Raw genomic sequence first — 14,567 nt, forward strand, 5'->3', positions numbered from 1 at the left:
CATACCCATTCCCCATGCCCTTCGTAGAGGAAGAGGAAGGAAGGAAGGAATAATCCCAGGGCAGAGGCAGAGGCAGATGCAGTGACTTTGGCTGTGACTGCCGCTGTGGCTGGGGGAATATGAAAGTAAACCAGGAACCAGACGACCTTCCTGAGAACGCACGAAATTGCAAATTTTCGGCTATCAGACAGACCTCCTGTCTGTCGCTGTCGCGCGTATAAAAAGCAGAATCCCCAATCGATCGCAGCACAGAGTTCTCTAGAGCGAGTACTAGTCCACGACACTAGCAGCGCCCCAAAAGATACCATATCTGAAATTCCATATCGAATCCCGAATCAAATGAGCAAGATGCACTCTTTCAACCTTTGCCTGATGATCGCCACCGCAACCTCTTTGGTGTGCGGATCGCCTCTCCTGGAATACGGAGCCCCGCCAGCGGGCGACAGCGTGAGCCAGTACCACACGCAGGACGAGCACGGCCAGTATGCCTATGGGTATATGGCGCCGCTGTACTCCAAGCACGAGACCCGCACTGCGGACGGAGTCACGCGCGGCACCTTCTCTTACGTGGATGCCAGGGGCGTGACCCAGACCGTGGACTATGTGGCAGATACAGAGGGCTTCCGCGTCAGCTCCAGCCTCAGCCAGCAGCAGGCCAACGAGGAGACCCCCGAGGTGGCTGCTCTGAGGGCCCAGCACCTGGCTGCCCATGCGCAGGCCAAGCTGCGTCTTGCTGGGGGGGATTCATATGCTGGCTCTGTGGAGCTGCCTCAGCCCGTGCAGGATACACCCGAGGTGGCCGCCGCCAAGGTGGCCTTCTTCAAGCGATTCGAGGCCGAGAAGCTGCGCAATCAACTGCTCAGCGAGAAGCAGATCAATCGAGTGATCGCCCCATCGATCCCTGTTAGATCCCAGCCGCTGTACGTCTATCAGCCACTCACTGGATTTGTCTACAACTACCACCAGTCCAAGTCCAAGGCTCAGGCTAAGACTCAGACTCCCTCGAGGGACTACCTTCCAGTGGTCTGATGTTCTGGCCGATCTTTGAGATCTTCTGTTAATTGTTGAGCAATAAATGATGCAAATCCGAAATGAAAACGCACTCGAATTTGGCACAATGGTGCTCTGTCTTGCATTTATTCTTAGGACACACACAAAACCACAATATCCATCATATCATCCATCCAGTAGACCTTCCTTCAGTTGCGTTTGCTCACCAACAAACTGCGACTGAGGGCCACGGGACGCAGGGTTCTCAGCTCCGTGGGCGTGGTCACGCTGTACTTGGCGCTGGGCGACACAAGACTGTAGTAGGCACCGACCGGGACTCGGAGATCACCGCTGCTCAAGCGATCCTGCAGATCGCCAAGCTTCAGGTAGCTGCCGGAGGAGAGATCCGCGAGGGAGTAGATCGTGCGCAGGCGGGCATCTTCTTCAGCCTGGCGATCGGAGGTTGTGGGTTCGCGATCGCGATTGCGATCGCTCTGCCTTTGTTCCTCTTCAGCGGATTCCTGCTCATCCCGTCTTTGGTCTTGCCTCTTTTCCTGATCTTGCAATCGCTGCTCCAGCCTCTTCTGCTGATCCTCTTGATCGTCGTTCGGCAGATTGTTGGATCGCTGACGCTCTGCCAGCATGGCTGTCAGCTGTGCCCTCACCCTTTCCAGAATATTGGCATCCTCATCGCTGAGATTCCGCTCCTCAGATTCATTGGAATTAGCCCTAATCCTACTGTCCTGCTCCTCCTTCCGCTGCCGCCGCTCCGACTCCTCCCGAAGACTGGCCGCCAGAGCCTCCTCCCGGGCCTCTCTCAAAGCATTGAGATGGGCGGATCGCGCCTGCTGCACTTCCTCGGTGTCGACGGGGGGTTTTCCCTCATCAATTGGTGCCTGGGGCAGGTTGCTGGCCTCCGCCTTAAAGCCCTGGCCCCGACTGGCCTCGTAGCGGACCGTCTGGAGCTTGCCATCGGCGTCTACATAGGAGTAGAAGCCCCTGGAGGAGCCATCGCGGGAGGAGTACTCTGCCCGGGCGGCAGTATCGTCGCTGTAGCCGTACGAGTAGAAGGCGCGTGCCGTGTCCTGCTCCTGGTAGCGGCGCTGTTGGCTTGCTCTGGCCTCCGTCTGGTCATCGTTTCGGAGACGGGGAACATTGGCCGCCGATGCGACGGCCAGGAGGGCCAAAATGGTTGTCCAAATGAAGCAGTGCATCCTCGGCTGAAACTGTATCTGAATCTGAATCTGAGAGAGTGTGCGCTTGAACTGATGCTGCTGATGGCGCCCCAAAGCATTTTTATACCACCTGTGGATGGGCGTAGATGGGTATGGGTGGGTGGTAACCCGAGAGGCGCCCTGCCATCTGTAGTCTGCACAATGACCTCGAAATCTGCAAACCGATCCGATCCGATTGGCGTTTGGTGTGTGTGGTGTCGCTACCGCACGGATGTTGTAATAGTGAACTTAATATTGAGATCGGTGGCAGTCGGATATCTGTATCTGCATCTGTAAATACATATGTGGCTGTAGGTTGCGCAATAGTTCCGCACTTCCATATGTCCATAAGTCTCCACTCGGATCGGATATGGTAACCGCAACCTAAATTCAACGGAACACGAAATAGTGTAAGTCTCTTTTGGAAGCAGTTATCGAATGGTTACTCCATTTCAATTCCTAAACGATCTCTTAAGAGACATCAACTAATGATAGTTCTGAAAGATCATTGAACCTTCCACGGCAAAGAGTGTAATCTCTTTCTCTTGAAGTTCTCCGCCTTTCAGTGGCTATCAGTATTGCTCTCCGCTTTAAGCCTCTATTTGGCATTTAATTTAATTAAATTCCAGTCGGAAATTGCGCTCTCGAGAGCAAGAGTGATATAGAAAAAGCTTTGGCAGTGTCGTTAGCACTTCTGAAAGATCATATTATCAGTAATACAGCGTTCGTCAAGGCAGGCGGTTCACCCGAAGTCCATTATTGAAACGAAATCCAACAGAGCGACATGGATTTGGCCGGCAAGAATGTGGTTTACCTTGGAGGATTCGGCGGCATAGGCCAGAAGTGTGTGCAAGAGCTGCTTCGGCGCCAGCTGAAGGTGGGTTTGGCTCTCGCTATCGTCTGTGCCAATAGTGGATGGCCCAGTTAATGGACATTGCATCCACCTTTTAGGCACTGGCAGTGTTCGACTTAACAGAGAATGCTGAGGCACTGGCCGAGTGGCGGACAGGCACTCCCGGAACGGACATCTTCTACCAACAAGTGGACATCACCAAGAAGGAGGACATCGAGGCAGCCTACAATGCCACCGCTGAGCGGCTGGGACACTTTGATGTGGTTGTCAATGGCAGTGGGCTGATGAACGATCGCCTGGTGGAGCTCACCATTCAGATAAACTTGGTTAGGGATATCCCCTGATGGATTCTCTGCGACTATAGGCTTCTAAATATCTTACCTTCGATTCCCTATTGCAGCTTGGTGTCATCCAGAGCACCTTGACAGCCCTGGAGTACATGGACAAGTCTAAGGGCGGCAGAGGTGGACTTATAGTGAACATTTCGTCGGTGGCTGGACTCCAGCCTACGGCTCTGATGGCCATATATTCAGCGGCCAAGACCGGAACTACATCCTTTACCCGCTCCATGGCTGTAAGTCTCCAGTGGAGTGCCTTCTGTTGCTACAATTGACTCTTTTCTGCTGTAGAATCCCATCTACTTTGCCCACTCGGGAGTGAGCTTTGTGACCATCTGTCCGGGATTCACTGAGACGCCCCTGCTGGACGACATCTCCAGCAAGACGACATTCACGTACCACACACCCATGCTGGACATGTTCAACCGGGTGAGGCGCCAGAAGCCGGAAGACTGTGCCAGAAATCTGGTCCAGGCCATGGAACAGGCTAAGAATGGAGCTGTTCTCATGCTGGAGCTGGGCGAGACTCAAGAGATTGATATACCCGACTTTTGGAAGCCCCAGATCGAGTAAAAATATTTTCTTAATCTTATTAACATATTATATTCCAGCATGTACCTAAATAAACTCATATCATAATCTCGATTCCATATAATCTCGTATACCCAAGATAAAATGTTTGAGTAGCCCACAAAAACCACAAGAACACATCAGATGTCAGATGCCAGATATCAGATATCTTAGTGGTTTACTCCATAGATAATATATAGTAGATATCGATTAAGTTTCTTTTATTTAAATATATCTCGCAGACATACACAAAATTGAGATTAGTTTGTTTCACATCTAACACTTTTACACGGGAATTTCGAAGAGCAATTAATATTCAGCACATCGAAGAACAAACATTATATTTCTTTACATTCCACAAAAACTAGAAATGTTCGGGGGATCCGAAGCATGGCATACCCTGGCACAAGACTTGAGACCACAGACTAGAGATTGCTGCATCTCAAAGAAAATACACTACAGGAGCAGTTGGGGAGTCTTTTGGCATAAAAGTAGCATTAATCTAAATGAAAAAGTTCCCTTCCTTTACATAATGCTGCCTGCAGCAATTGGAAATGCCTTAACATCTTAATTAATTAATTCTTTTCCACATAACGGACAGGCGGACACTGGCTACCAAGAGTAGTTCTAGTAGTAGTAGGAGTAGGCATTCTTCTTGCTGCTGGGGCATCAAAAACTCCACACACATATTGTAGACACATATGGACTCTTCTAGATATTTGGTTGGTATGATTGGATCATTGGTATGAAGAGTGTGAAGCAACGTTCCTGCAGAATGCATGTAAAATACAATCTTTTTGGCTTACGGTATCGTATCGTATCATATCGTATCGTATCGAATCGAATCGTAATGTTTCGGTTGGTAGGTTGTGGGTGAGTGTTGTATTTAGATACATTATTATACATACATATATATAGGTATATATACTCGTAGTAGTAGTTTTGGTTTTAGCATTAATATACTCGTAAAGACATTTGTTCGTTCCCATTGAACTGGGAATAGTTTTGCATGTTAACTGTAGATTTCACATCATCACAATTCAAGGATCTTCAACTTATAAATTACATCAAAGACATTACAACAATTCATTTCATACTTCATCATTTCGCAGATCATAGCTATCGGTGAATCAATCATTCAAGTATCAAGTATCGGGAGCTAAGAGAGTTCTGTTCTTCTTCTGCATTGAGCTACATATAGTATATGGTATATGGTTTCTGGTGGTATGGTGGTATATATCTGTGAGATCTCTGCAGACTGCTTGCTTGAATAAAATTGAGTTTATATTTGGTGTATTGTCCTCGCCATGACGCATTTGATGCGCTGGATGAGAGATGCCAATGGATTATCTATGGATTATCTAATATTGAAATGGTTCTATTAGCCATCGATCTCCTTCTTAGCTCTCTATGAACTACTGCAAATGTTTTTTTTTTTTTTTTTTTTTTGGTTTTATTTTTGGTTTTTTTATCTATGAGACATTCATCATCATCTTGAAGGATCACTAACCCTAGTTTTGAGGAACAGAAGCGCCTATTATATATTATATATATATATATATATATATATATATATATATATCGTATTGTATTTGTATTTGTATTTGTATTTGTGTCTTATCTCGAGCATACTATATAAATCGGATTGTCCATAACTAGTTAGTTAGTTAGTTTGCTTCAGTTAACTACAGGTTGTAGTAATCTACTAATCAGTTTGCCTATCTGGTGGATTTTGCGTTTTTAAATATTTTTTGCTGGTGGATTATTTGCTGTTAGGTTTCTCGGTTGCTTTTGCATTTGCTTTTGATATGTTTCGCACATTATCTTCCATCTTCCATATTTTCTCTTCCATCGTTCATCAGACAAAAAACCAACAATAATCTGTATGATCTATGTAAAATGAAACAAAAACTAATCGAAAAAGTAAAAGTTTTGTGAAAATTTATTGGTAAATAAAATAAATAAATCTTTTTTTAGGCTTTTCTGTTTGTGTGTGTGTGGTGTCGCTTTTGATTAACAGAACTCGAAATTTGCTTATGATAGAAACATTGAGTGATAATACCAAAAATACATTTAATTAACATATTTATAATAAATATATACATATATATATAGTATATATATGTGTCTGTGTGTGTATATATAGAAAATGTTGGTGTTCGATCGGTCTGGTTTCTATTTTTTTTGGGGAGTGGGGGATTTGTTGTTGTAAATCATAAAGTTACAAAAACTCAACTCAACAAATACGTTTATAAACCGAACCCATTGGGTTTAAGCTAAAAAAAAAACACACACAAAAAAAAAACAAAGAGACTTGACCACAGCCAAAGGCCAGACGGACGCCCAGCGACTCCCTCCGGGATGGAGAGACTTAAGTACACAGTGGATGTCGCTCTAGGGACAGCCGTCCGTCCTTCCGTCCGTCCGTCCGTCCGGCCTTCTTCTTCTACATTCTTCCTACGACACTTCACATTTCACAAGAGACAAATACATTCGAAATCAATCTCTTTTTTTGTTACTGAGTTTCTGAGTAATAGTAGTTTCTGATTTCGTTTCGTTTTAACATTTATGTAGGTAGGTATATTTTTTAAAATTGCTTCGATCTGTTTGTTTCAATTGCAACTAGTTTTCACATGAATTCTACTACCACACACGGTATCGCATCGCATCGCATCGCATCGAAACTCGCTAACAATAAATACATGTATAATTGTGTGTATAGATATATGTTATATATTCATCTAGGATCAAGCGCAGTATATAGTACACATATATATGTATATATATGTGGGTTCCTGATTTCATCGCTTAACAAATACAAATTACAAAAAATCTTTTGCTCTTTCTTGCGCTCGCTATTTCGCATACAAAATCAAAAGTCACGAAAGCAAAACTCGGGCTCAACGGACATTAATATATAATATTAATAATAAGAGCGCGCAAATTGGTTAGTTTCTATATACTATATATAGTATATATATACATATATATATCTCTTTTTATATATCTGTGTATTCTTTTGTATGTTTCGCAGTATATAGAGTACAGTGAGAGTGGTGTGTGTGTGTGCTTGTGTAAAATGTTCTCTCAAATTTTAGCCTAGCCCTGACCTGACTCGACATTTAGCTCTCTCTCTCTCGCTTCTACGCGCACTGTACAAAGTGTGGGTGAAAGAGAGAGGGGATGGGGGTGGGGTGTGGGGGAGGGGGAACATGCTTTTAATTTATTTTCAATAAATTTATAATAATATATATAGTACAATAGTTAACAACATCGCACAATAGCGTTATTAAAATTTCTTTAAGAAATATAAACATTCATTCCACACATACACATAAATCGATCGATCATCTCCATATGTGTGTTTGTGTGTGTGTTCTTTGTGTGTGTATGTATGTGTGTGTGTGTGTGTGAGTGTGATAGCGAAAGGATCTACTTTCGATCCTTCCTTCCTTCTGATTTTGTTTTTTGTTGTATATAAAAATAGCATTTGAAATAGTTAATAATTAAAAAAAATATATATATAGTATATGTATGATGTATATATCTATGTATATAGCATTACAATCAATCAAAATCTGATCACAAATAATTGGGGGTGGATGGGTAGTTTATGGATTTTGGACATAAAATTCAGTTGTACTTTGATCTCAAAATCAATATTAATTACGGTGTAGACATTGCTATTGACGGTTGTAAAAATTGTTTGTTGTAAAATCTGGCTATAGCCTTTTCCTTCGGAATCTCTATGGGGTGTAGGGGGGTAGTGGTGATGGATATTATAGCTATATTCTAGGTTAGACATCAAAATTGAATATTCTAGACTGAGTTGCTTTTCTTTGCTTTTCCTTTCCATTTGCTACTAATCCCCGCGATTAATTTGAAAACGTAACACGAGACGAGAACATCTGGATAAAAACACATTTAGTTCGGCTGGCCGAAGACGATTCACAATTTGAACAATGAACTAATAGACAATTACATAATTATACAATAGATTCTAATAGAGGATACCCAACCCGATTTTCTCTCTGTTTGTTTTCTTGTTTTCTTTCTCTTTTTTTCTTGTTGCTGCTACTTCTTTTGGCTCCGCCCCGATCCAATAACGGATCGGAGCGCGGAGGGTTCTGTTCTGTTTTACGACTACAATTCTACCAGAGTTTGAACTTGGCTTCGTGCGGTACAAACCTCTAACGATGTGTGTAAAATGATTGCATTATACATATTACTATTACTCGTATATACCCCCGCACATATCGGTAGATATATCGGTAGTATATATCCTCTGGCTGAGTGTGTGATGGTTCTAAGGTTTTAGTCCACCTTGATGCCGCTGTCATCGGGATCCACAATGTCTACCAGATTCTTCTCCAGCTGCAGCATCATCCCACTGTCGATGCCGCCCTCGAAGCTATCCTCCGACAGCAGCTGCGGCTTCCTGCCCCACATCTGCGACGACTGTTACCAGAATGAGATTAACACATAATACTTTACAAATTAAGGCGCATGAATGAGCATTACAGGATATCGTACCTTGTGGCTGTTGAAATTATCATTCCTATCGGCCTTGTAGCCCGCATAGCCCAGATCGCTGCTCGTGTCGTTCTCCATGATCCAGTTGTTCCAGTTGCTCGCCGCCGAGTTTTTGGGACAGATCGGACCATAGCGACTGTGCATGGAGGAGCCTGTGGGCATGTCGAATGTGGACCCATCATCGTTCAATATGGAATCGGAGCGCTCGAAGAAGAGCAGCGAGGAGTTGTTCTGCCCTTGACTATGGCCGTGGCTGTGGCTGTGATTGTGATTGTGGCTCTGGCTATTGGTGCGTCGGAAGAGAGGCAGGGCATCCAAGACATCGCCTGCCGCTTCGCCAGCCCCAGAACCAGAAGCAACTAGGGAAGCTAGGGGCTTGGCCATGTCCATGTCTATGCTAACATTATTCGGCGGTTTCTTTTCATAAAATGAGGTATCAGCTGTTGCGGCTAAAATCGACAACGGTCGGCTGGGATTCGGCTTGCTGGACGGCGGCGGCTGCTGCTGCTGCTGCTGTGGTTGTTGCTGTTGTTGGTGCTGCTGCTGCTGGTAGGGATGCTGCTCCCAGGGATGGCCCAGCTTCTCCTCGCTGCCATAGCCATAGGCCGTGGGATGGAACACATCCGCTGGAAGCATATAACCCTTGTGGAGGTTACTATTGACATTGAAGCTCGGTGGGTTGGATAGATTGCGTTGCTGTGGCTGTTGCTGTTGCGGTGGTGGGGGCCCTGGGACGGGGACGGGGCCAGGACTGGCCTGGTACTCCCTGGGCGAGGGGTTCCTGGATTGTGCGATCGGCTGTCCGGGGCCGTAGTTGAAGCGCGGATCGAAGCGCCCGGGCACCATCAGACCATTCATCTGGCGGGCAATGGAGGGGTGATGGAGCAGCTGTGGTGGCTGTGGGGGATGGGTGGCTCCTGGAGAGAGTCCGAGGCCTGGCAGGTTGGCGTTGGGGTCGAGGTAGCCTCTGGGTGATGCCATGTAGTGCATGGGGGACATCGGCATCATGGGCGCCACGCCCAGAACCTGACAATCGTCTCCGACCATCAGAGGTGGTCCTGGCAGAGACGTCTTGATGTGTTTACCTCTGTTCCTCGCGCGGTAGCGCTCCACTTCCTCCTGCGAATGGGCGAAGGTGCAGCTGGCGCCGCGGGGACACACACGCCGCACGTTCAGGTCCCGGCAGAGGCTGATCTTGTACTTCGGATTGCTGATAGCTGCTCCAGCACTGCCGATGGCGTCCTGGGTCTTGCGTACGCCATGATGTTGCAGGAAGTTAACTAGGCCCACGACGGAGTGACGCACTGCATCCAGGGCCTCTGCCACGTCCTGCCAGGGGGCCACCTCCGCGCACGGATCGATGTTGGCCAGGTACTTCAGATGATTGTGGAGATTGGAGAGCTTGGCGGGGTCGCTGGTGCGCTGCAGGGCGATGACCAGCTCCTGCACCGACTGGGCGAAGGAAGACGGCGTCTGCAGCTTGTCGATGATGCTCTGCATGTGGCTCTTATGCAGAACGTCGCCGTACAAGAGGGAAGACCATTGCTCGGGCGCGATCCGTAGCCCTGCCTCGGTGGCTATCTGAACGATCTGGGCGTCGTGTTCCCTCCTTAGGGCATCGTAGGTGCGGAACTCCTCCTTCAGCTGCATCAGCGAGGAGTCTGCCTCGCGCTTGGACACCTTGAAGCAGCTGGCGCGGTAGAGCAGCTGCACCACATGGCCGATGCTCGTCTTGGAGGCTTGCGGGAACTGCGGCTCCAGGCGCTGCACCACAAACATGACCAGCACCTTGCGGGACAGCGCCGAGCCTTCCTCCAGGGCCAGCAGGACCAGCTTCAGCACCTCCTCCTGCATGGCCGGGCCCAGGAACTGGCAGCCACGCGTCCTCACCGCCGCCCACAGGTTAGAGCTGAGCTGCTGGGGATTCTGGTGCTGTAGGATCAGCTCGGTGACGGTGCGCTCACCCAACGAACGGGCCGCTCTTAATGCCCGCACGCGTCCCTCCTCTTCCATCAGCTGACAGTTGACCAGCGTCACCAGCTTGCGCTGCATGGGTCGCGTCAGCAGGTTACCGTTGTTGAGGTTGAGGAAGGACTTCAGGTGCAGGGCCAGATCCTCGATGCACTGCTTCCCGAGCTTGTAGCACTTGAGCTGCTCCGGATCGAGCTTCTGCACACTGGGTGGCGCATGCTGTGAAAAGTCCACAGAAGGCTCCACCGAGTCCTTGCCGGGCGGACCCGGACCTGGACCCGGACCCTTGGCCACCAGCTGGAGCAGAGCATGGTTAGTGGGCAAATTGTCGATGTCGGTGACAATCTGGGTCTGCAAGAGATTAATTTGTATTATAGTATCGAAGGGTTGGCATCCTTTGAGGTGTATGGGGGTATCGTGCTTACCTGATCGAAGGGACATTGCCGATTGTAGAGGGTGGTCAGGCAGAGCTTGCAAATGGTATGCCCACATCCCAAGCTGATGGGGAACCGCTGACTGGCCGCAAACTCATTGCCGCAGATGGGACAGTTCAGAAAGTCTGTCCATGAGGGAGCCTGAATCGGCATGCTGCACACAAGGAGAAAACACAAGGACGGGCAAGGACATAACGGAAGGGAAGGGAACATAAATCAATTAGTTCGATAGGTAAAAGTAAGAGAAAAAGTTTCGCTTTCAATGGGCCCACACGGTAGGGGTACTCCCACTAGTGGGAGGAGTAGTACCGTACCGTACCCCCAACGTCAGCTGTCGTCGCTCGCTCTCGCACACACACACACGTACATATACCCACATCTGTTGTACACGCATGCAAGTATGGCTATGTGCTGTATGTAGAATATGCATACATACGCGCACACATATGTATGGGCACATAAACGAACCGAGCTGCTGCGAGGCTGCACTTCTTCCTTGAACATTTGGGAGATCAGGTTCAGGTTCAGCACTCTGTGGCCACCATATCACCCATATCAGTGCAAAAGACACTCACTCGTACACGTACGCAGGGTACACATGTATTTAATAGGTAATCCAACCTTAATGGGGGACAAACGTAACTCGCTTTCAACGTCATCAGCTACTCGGGGCCCCTGCTTTCTTTTGGTTTGGCTGGCGAACAAAGGCTTTTGTGTGCGATACCTCTGCAGTGTGTGCCCCACTCCCACTTCCTGCTGCCGCTGCCAGCTCCCGCATATAGGCCAGGCAGGCAGTCCTTGAGAGCCACCTCCTTCAGGAGAGTCTCCAGTCCACGAAACCAGAGCAAAGTACTTTTTTTTCGTTACGTTTCACTTTTCACTTTCGTCCCGAGTTTCGGATATGATGACCCTCGGCTGTTGTAAACACTTGCGTGTCCCAGACTCACCTTCAAAATGCACATATTATTGCATTAAAGGTACGAAAAGATGTTTTTTAATTTTCATTGGACGTTTTTTTTTATAAAAAAAAATTGGGAAGTTGCAATCAGTATATCAGTATGACCGCAGCTGGCGAGCGGCGGAATACTGAATAGGGCCAGGTATTTTTGCCTCCGACGAGCCAAGGTCACCCTGCTCAGTAATCGATATCAGAGGAAACTATCGGTATTTGAATGTATTTTACAATGGCAATTTTACTTGTTCATTAACAATGATTTCTATTCTATGGCAATTTTATTTGTTCATTTATAATGTTTTCTATTCATGTTGCATTCATACTAAAAGTATGGTCTTAAAACAAATTGGAAATAAAAAAACGTTATATACATTTAAAATGCGGCTTTTGTGTACATATGTATATCACTATGTACAGCACCTCCAGGTATTGTCTTCTATTTCGCAGCCTGCTTTTCTCCAGTAGCGCCATAGCTGGAAGACTTGCTGATCTTAGAGGCATTCACGGCATGCTCCATGAGCCCGTAGACTGAAATTAAAAATATATCAGCCAAATAAACGCCTGTGGAGTGAGTTTTATATGCTTACAAAGTCCCAAAATAGATATGACCGTGAAGAAACCAATCCAGTTGCCCGCAATGAAAGACGTGATCATATAATACAAGATGCAAGAGACACAAACGGTGGCCCATCCAATAAAGTTCAGCAACGTTGCCAGGCGTGGCTTGTAGATCTTCATGGGAACCTCCTTCACGCCCGAGGTCTTGAAGAAGCTACCCGTCTCGTGGAAGCTATCGATAATGCGATCCTTCTCCATAAAGAACTCCTGCATCCAGGCGGCGGCCTCCTTCTCATCCTCAGGAACATTGCTCAAAGGAACACGACGAATGTACATGTAGGGCTCCACCGTCTCTCCGTTCAACTGGGACAGCATGGATGGCTTCACCTTGGCATCCCGCTTGAAGGCCAGATTGATGTCATAGATGGCGGGACAGATGCCGCGCAGTGTCGGCAAGCTGGTAGTGAATCCCTTGGTGCGCGGAATCAGATGGTGCTTGAGCACGGGCAGGCCACGTTCCTGGGCAAACTTCACGGACAGCTCGTGCTTGGCGGCGGTGTAGCGTGTGCCCTCGGCGTTGAGCAGCAGCCACACGGGATCCGGATAGGAGAAGACCACCTTCAGCTGCTCCTTGATGACGATCTTGTCCTTGTCAAAGTTGCGGTCGAGGAAAATGAACTCCGCCATCCACCAGACCCATCCCAGGATAGGCACATAGCGGAGCATCTTCTTGGCGTAGGCCTTGGTGTTGCCAAGGTTTCCGAACTTGTCGGTGACCATCCAGGCGGTCAGCCAGTCGATCTCGTATGTGTGGTTCATGAGCAGCAGGCCGTGCTCCTTGGCAAAGTACTTCTTCTCATCTTCGGGATCGATGTAGACGCGAACCTTACTGCCGGCATACCACTCGGCAACACAGACAAGAACTAAAAACAGATAGAGTATGTAGTGGAATACATAGTGCAAATATGTAGTAGATAGATGATCTGATCTGTCTATAGGACTCACTGCAGTAGAAGGAGTATGTGAGATAGTACATAAGACCGCGGCAGAGACGCTTGTCGAAGGGCTTCACAAAGATGTGCAGGAAAAGCTGGGCGATGTTCACAAAGAATCCGCATGTGAAGAACGTTACGGCAATTAGCAATCGCCCCAGACCCGTGAGTTTTCCCATATCGATCTATAAATAAATGGAAACGGGATGTGATTGGATGGTTTAAAATAAAGTGCATTCCATAAAGGAAGTTTACGTAACAATTAATAAATATGTCCAGCGTTCGATATCAACTTAATTATGGCCTCCACTCAAACTTTGTTCCCAATGCCTACACGATGGTGAATGCTTATGACCCTACAATGTTTATGGCACCCTCCTCTCTCACACACACACACACGTATGTACCTGCTATGTCCGCGAACTTTTTGAAAAGCGAATTAACACTCGACTCGAAGATCTTGGGGAAGTTGCAACCTGCCCTCCCAAACAGCTCTGAGCAACTGAATGGGAGCGGAATGTTGTCAACTGTTTCCTGTGCCCGTGCCGATAGGGATCCTAACGATTAAGCACCAAAAAACCGACAAAACCTATATACTAACGTTATTAATCATCTGTTATCAGTCAATGAGTACGAATGTTACCACTGTCCCACGACATTCGCTATCATAAAAAAACGAGAACCATTGCAGCACACCATGTGTGTATGTGTGAGAGAGGGGAAGTGCTATAGACAAAGGCTGGCTAACGGAACGCGAGGTTACACGATTCTCTCGCACTGATCTTTACAACAGATAGAGAGATACGAGAGAGAGAAAAAGAACAGAACAGAAAGTGAATGGGAATAACGGAAAAGTTACACTCTTGCTCACCCATCCTTTGGATACACTTTTAATACCTATATTTGAAATCGATAAGAAAATGTTTGGTAATCATTATTAATAATTATTTATGTTTATGAGCCCAGAAAGGCAAATGAGTGGCACTTTGAAGAGAACCGTATCAGCAAAGATAACGACTGATAGTCAGAAAAATTAACATTTAAACTACGCATGCCAATGTATCCGCCTATTGGTAGTGTAGAGTGAAAACATACATACAGAAAAATGCTCATATTACATATATGGTATTTTGTTGTACGGTCACACACAAGAATCAAT

The 14,567-nt window shown here is 46.9% G+C and overlaps 5 protein-coding genes across 6 annotated transcripts; 2 read left to right on the forward strand and 3 right to left on the reverse strand.

The window, feature by feature from the left end:
* Window positions 1–348: 348 nt before the first annotated feature.
* On the forward strand, window positions 349–1,029 carry LOC6599815 (adult-specific rigid cuticular protein 15.7). The gene has a single exon (XM_002024879.2). It carries the CDS (start codon window positions 349–351, stop codon window positions 1,027–1,029), a length of 681 nt encoding a protein of 226 aa, XP_002024915.2.
* Window positions 1,030–1,108: 79 nt separating this feature from the next.
* Window positions 1,109–2,217, reverse strand: LOC6599814 (trichohyalin). The gene has a single exon (XM_002024878.2). It carries the CDS (start codon window positions 2,202–2,204, stop codon window positions 1,200–1,202), a length of 1,005 nt encoding a protein of 334 aa, XP_002024914.1. The 5' UTR covers window positions 2,205–2,217; the 3' UTR covers window positions 1,109–1,199.
* Window positions 2,218–2,931: 714 nt separating this feature from the next.
* Window positions 2,932–4,045, forward strand: LOC6599813 (alcohol dehydrogenase 1). The gene is made up of 4 exons (XM_002024877.2): window positions 2,932–3,081; window positions 3,156–3,383; window positions 3,458–3,631; window positions 3,687–4,045. The coding sequence occupies exons 1-4, from the start codon at window positions 2,989–2,991 to the stop codon at window positions 3,966–3,968; spliced, it is 777 nt and encodes a 258-aa protein (XP_002024913.1). The 5' UTR covers window positions 2,932–2,988; the 3' UTR covers window positions 3,969–4,045.
* A 3,442-nt stretch (window positions 4,046–7,487) lies between these two features.
* Window positions 7,488–11,889, reverse strand: LOC6599812 (roquin-1). Its single transcript, XM_026991505.1, has 4 exons — window positions 11,851–11,889; window positions 10,895–11,057; window positions 8,499–10,820; window positions 7,488–8,423 (listed from the first exon to the last, which is right to left on the reverse strand). The coding sequence occupies exons 2-4, from the start codon at window positions 11,054–11,056 to the stop codon at window positions 8,280–8,282; spliced, it is 2,628 nt and encodes an 875-aa protein (XP_026847306.1). The 5' UTR covers window position 11,057; window positions 11,851–11,889; the 3' UTR covers window positions 7,488–8,279.
* A 337-nt stretch (window positions 11,890–12,226) lies between these two features.
* On the reverse strand, window positions 12,227–13,923 carry LOC6599811 (1-acyl-sn-glycerol-3-phosphate acyltransferase gamma). 2 transcript variants are annotated; one of them, XM_002024875.2, is made up of 4 exons: window positions 13,816–13,923; window positions 13,422–13,593; window positions 12,446–13,339; window positions 12,227–12,386 (listed from the first exon to the last, which is right to left on the reverse strand). In XM_002024875.2, the coding sequence occupies exons 2-4, from the start codon at window positions 13,585–13,587 to the stop codon at window positions 12,295–12,297; spliced, it is 1,152 nt and encodes a 383-aa protein (XP_002024911.1). In that variant the 5' UTR covers window positions 13,588–13,593; window positions 13,816–13,923; the 3' UTR covers window positions 12,227–12,294. The 2 variants fall into 2 exon arrangements, with proteins under 2 accessions (XP_002024911.1, XP_026847287.1); XM_026991486.1 differs by lacking the exon at window positions 13,816–13,923 and adding an exon at window positions 13,669–13,777.
* Between the last annotated feature and the right edge of the window lie 644 nt (window positions 13,924–14,567).

Source organism: Drosophila persimilis, unplaced genomic scaffold (genome assembly GCF_003286085.1).
Source record: "Drosophila persimilis strain 14011-0111.01,24,50 unplaced genomic scaffold, DperRS2 tig00000676-arrow-arrow-pilon, whole genome shotgun sequence".
NCBI lineage: Eukaryota > Metazoa > Arthropoda > Insecta > Diptera > Drosophilidae > Drosophila > Drosophila persimilis.